The sequence below is a fragment of the Archocentrus centrarchus genome, chromosome 17, assembly GCF_007364275.1.
Source record: "Archocentrus centrarchus isolate MPI-CPG fArcCen1 chromosome 17, fArcCen1, whole genome shotgun sequence".
Taxonomy (NCBI): domain Eukaryota; kingdom Metazoa; phylum Chordata; class Actinopteri; order Cichliformes; family Cichlidae; genus Archocentrus; species Archocentrus centrarchus.
In genome coordinates, this window is record NC_044362.1 from 31,053,424 (window position 1) to 31,057,514 (window position 4,091).

General features: G+C 40.8%; 1 protein-coding gene across 1 annotated transcript; it reads left to right on the top strand.

The window, feature by feature from the left end:
* Positions 1 to 713: 713 nt before the first annotated feature.
* On the top strand, positions 714 to 3,063 carry LOC115796261 (protein translocase subunit SecA-like). Its single transcript, XM_030752587.1, is given in 2 exon segments — positions 714 to 2,957; positions 2,959 to 3,063. Coding segments are annotated over 2 exon segments (2,349 nt in total).
* The last annotated feature ends 1,028 nt before the right edge of the window (positions 3,064 to 4,091 follow it).

The window sequence follows — 4,091 nt, forward strand, 5'->3', positions numbered from 1 at the left end:
AACTGAGACACATGTTTATTAAGGCACTTTTTCAGGTACTCCACAGTAACCTAAACAAAGACACAGTCACTGACAGTAAAATCATCATGATCTCAAAGAAAATCACTGGAAAGGAATTGCTTTCTAATGAGGTCTTCATTCTGACCTTTCTTGAGACTCTCCTTCAAGTGTTTACAAGAGAAACAGAATTTGAGAAAAACATGACATCTCCTGCAGGCAAATGGTGTTTGAGGATTTTATTTTCTTGTGTGGAAAAATTCCAAAACTCAAAAGAAGAAACCACAGAAGTCTTCAAGATGGTTTTAAATCTTGGAGAACAAAGACTTTGGTCACCAGTAGAGGCCTTAAACCTCTTTGGAAAATTAATTGAGAACCATCACGATCAAGGATGTATTTCCTTCATGAAGATTTTACATTTGATGGAAACATACCGGGTTTCTTCCAAGTGGACAGATGACAACAACAAATCTCTCCTTGAGCTCATAGAATCATTCACAACTGAGAATCTGATCCAGCATCTAAAAAGGAGCCTTAAAGAAGAGGAAACAAAAAGCATTGACAACCTTTTTTATGAAATACAGGAGATGAAAGAAATTGATGAACGAATTCTGAACAAATCATACAACATAGTAACTCATGTAACAAACCTGATCAAAACTGGCGAAATTAAAAACCACACAAATATACAGAAAGCTAGGACTCTGAGTCAGAGCATGGAGGGTGATGACCTTCAGGAGATCCTGGCAGTCTTATGCAATGCTGTATATCTTCACATAGCTGAAAGGAAGTGGTGGCCCAGAACCACTCAGATGATAAGCTGGTGCCTGTTGACCTTGTCTAATACTGGGAAGCTCCTGGAGATGGGAACTGGAGAAGGGAAGTCTTGTGTCATAGCGATGTTTGCAGCGCTGTGTGTGTTTAGGGGTGAAAAGGTAGACGTGGTGTCCAGTTCTTCTGTGTTATGTCAAAGAGATGCTGAAGAATGGGCTGAATTCTACAAACACTTTGGGATTACAGTTGACACAAACACAAACAAGACTGATGATAAATATCGGAAAGAATGCTACCAGAAGGACGTGGTCTATGGAACCATCGAAGCATTCGCTGCTGATCACCTTCGCCAGATATTTGAGATGAAGGATGTGAGGCCTGATCGTAGCTTTCAGTGCATCATAATTGATGAAGTGGACTCACTGCTGCTAGATCAGGGAGTGCAGCTGACATACCTGTCCAGCCCCATGGTCTCCATGCAGCACCTGAACACTATTCTCACCATGATCTGGGGCCACGTCAGGCAATATGGCTTCCTATCTACAGGACGCCAGACTTTTCTACAGGGTCCTCCTGCTTCATTCTTCAAGGCCATCTATGACTCATTGAATACAGAAGAAAGTGAAATTAATGATCCAATGGATATTTTAAGGATTGCTGAAGAATCAAACATTGTGCCAAAAGGATTCACAGAAGATTTCTACAAAAGTGAAAAGGATGAACTTCTCAGGAAACTGAAAACAGTGAGTCAGGATGCTATGGTTGACTTTTTCCATGAAATTGAGCACTATGTTCCCTACGGTTTTACTGTTTACACTCTAGATGACAAAGGATTGCTCCATCTTCAAAAGTGCAGTCCATATGATGACCAGGACATTCCAGAGCTTTCATTTCTTGTCTTGGAGGAAGGTTTGTGTTGTCCTCTTTATGCGTCTGAAGAAATTCTCATCAAGTCCATTGCAGAATTGATCTCAGGGAGGATTCAGTACACTCCATGTGAGAACAATAAAGACAAAATCAGCATTCCTGGATTCTTGAAGAATCTGGTGGAGAAGAAAGTCTCAGTGTGGGTCCAGAATGCCTTTCTGGCAATGCAACTGAAGCAAGGACGGGAATATGTTGTAGAAAATGACAACGTCTGTCCAGTGGACTTCAGATCGACTGGTATTGTTGAACTGAATAAGAAATGGGGCGATGGTCTGCAGCAGTTTGTCGAGATTAAACACCAAGTCAAACTGAGCACAATTTCAACAGTGACAAACTACATTTCCAACATCTCATTTTTTGAAAAGTACCAGGGGAAAATATATGGAACAACAGGGACACTGGGGAGCAAAGCAGACATTCAGTTTCTGCAGGACCTATATCCAAATCTCTCTTCCTGCAAAATGCCAACTTTCAACAGGAAGAAGTTATTTGAGGTCAAAGGTACCCTGAAAAGAACAGCTGAAGAATGGAAATCTGAAATAAAACAAGTGGTCATGGCTCAGATTTCCTCAAATTCATACAGAGATGGAAGAGCAGCCCTGGTGATCTGTGAAACTATCAACCAAGCAAATGAAATCTATGAAGAGCTCAAGAGCAGTATCCCAGGTGAAATCATTCTCTACTGCCGTAGTGACAGTAACAGTTTGAGCAAAATAGACAAGGAACTGTTTCCTGGTGATGTCATTGTTGCCACAAATCTTGCCGGGCGCGGCACAGACATAAAGGTGTCCACAGAGGTGAACAATAATGGAGGATTGTTTGTGATCCTCTCCTTCCTCTCTGAGAACACAAGGGTGGAACTCCAGGCTTTCGGTCGAACCGCACGCAAAGGTAAGCCTGGATCTGCTCAGGTAATCATCTCCACTGAACACCTGCAGCAGGCTTTCAGCACAGTGTCCTCTCTGGAGGAAGCTAAGAACACAAGGGACCGACTTGCAGCAGAAAAAACAAATCACATGATGAATGATGTTGCTGAGATGAAACTGCGAGAAGATCTGTTTACAGAATACTGTGAAACTCTTCAAGATATTTATAACACAACAGATGGAGATGAGGAAAAGGCTGTTGTTGCCATCATGAATGAGTTCTGGGGGATATGGCTGCAAACTAAATCAGAAGAAATTGACCAGTTGAAGAGAAATGAATTACAAGAGAGTTTAAAAGCTGATTTATCAAAAGCAAAAGGTCAGTCTCAAAGTCAGACTTCACCATGTTCCAGCATTTATCACTACATCAAGTTTGGAAATATTGCGCTGGATGAAAAAAAGTGGGATGTTGCAGCCAGACTGTTTGAAAAAGCCATGAAACAAGATGAAAGCTGGGCAGCCATAGCCTTTTACAATCATGCATACTGCACAATACAGCAGAAAAAAGAAGAATACCTCACTAAGGCCAGAGAGGATCTAATGCAGGCAAAGGAGTCTCTGAAGTTTCTCAGTGAGGAACTGATAGTCTGTCTTCAGTTTGTAAAAATGTCCTCTGCAGAGTCAGCCAACAGTAACCCAACCAGCCTTGAAAAACAGTTAACAACCAAGTGCACCATGTTCAGTTACTTTGATAAAAACACAAGTGAAGCCATCCAAAAGTTGGATGAAATAAAAGAAAGAGGTAGGGATGCAGTGGCCAAAAAATCTCCAATTTTCTCCTTAGTGTCAGATGCAGATGAAGGTCTCCAAGTTGAAGCCTACAACCTCCACAGTCGAGGTCTGAAATATGTATTTTCTGTAGAAGAGAAGCCTCGTTTCTCATGGGAAGGTCTGCTGGTGTTCTTTCTCGGAGTTTTACAGATTGTTGGAGGAGCATTGCTCACTGCATTTACATTCGGTACATTAGCTCAAGTTGGCATGGGACTCATTACTGAAGGAATATCAGACTGTATCTATGGCATTGAGTCCATGGTGACAGGAGAATTCAGCTGGAAGGAATGGGCTATAGAAAAAGCCATTTCCATTGGTGTTTCTCTCATTGGGTTTGGAGTTGGAAAGCTGATATCAAAGGGCTTCAAATGTTTTAAAACCTTACTTAAATTTGGCAAACAGCTTAAGTCAATGCCAACTTTTCTCTCAAGACAGTCTAAAGAGGGTTTCAGTGTAGTCTTAAAGACAAATTTGAAGAACGCAGTAAAACACACAGCTAAAGAAATTGCAGAAGAAATCATTACATATGGACTGGGAAAGGCAGAAGATGAAATAATGAAAACACTATTAGATGAAATTAAAAATAAAGTTGAAGGGGAAATTCATGACAACGTGAAATTAAAAATAGAAAAACAGCCTTTATCTACATTAGTAGATCTCATTATTCTCTCCCAACTTGAGGATAAAAAGCAACTT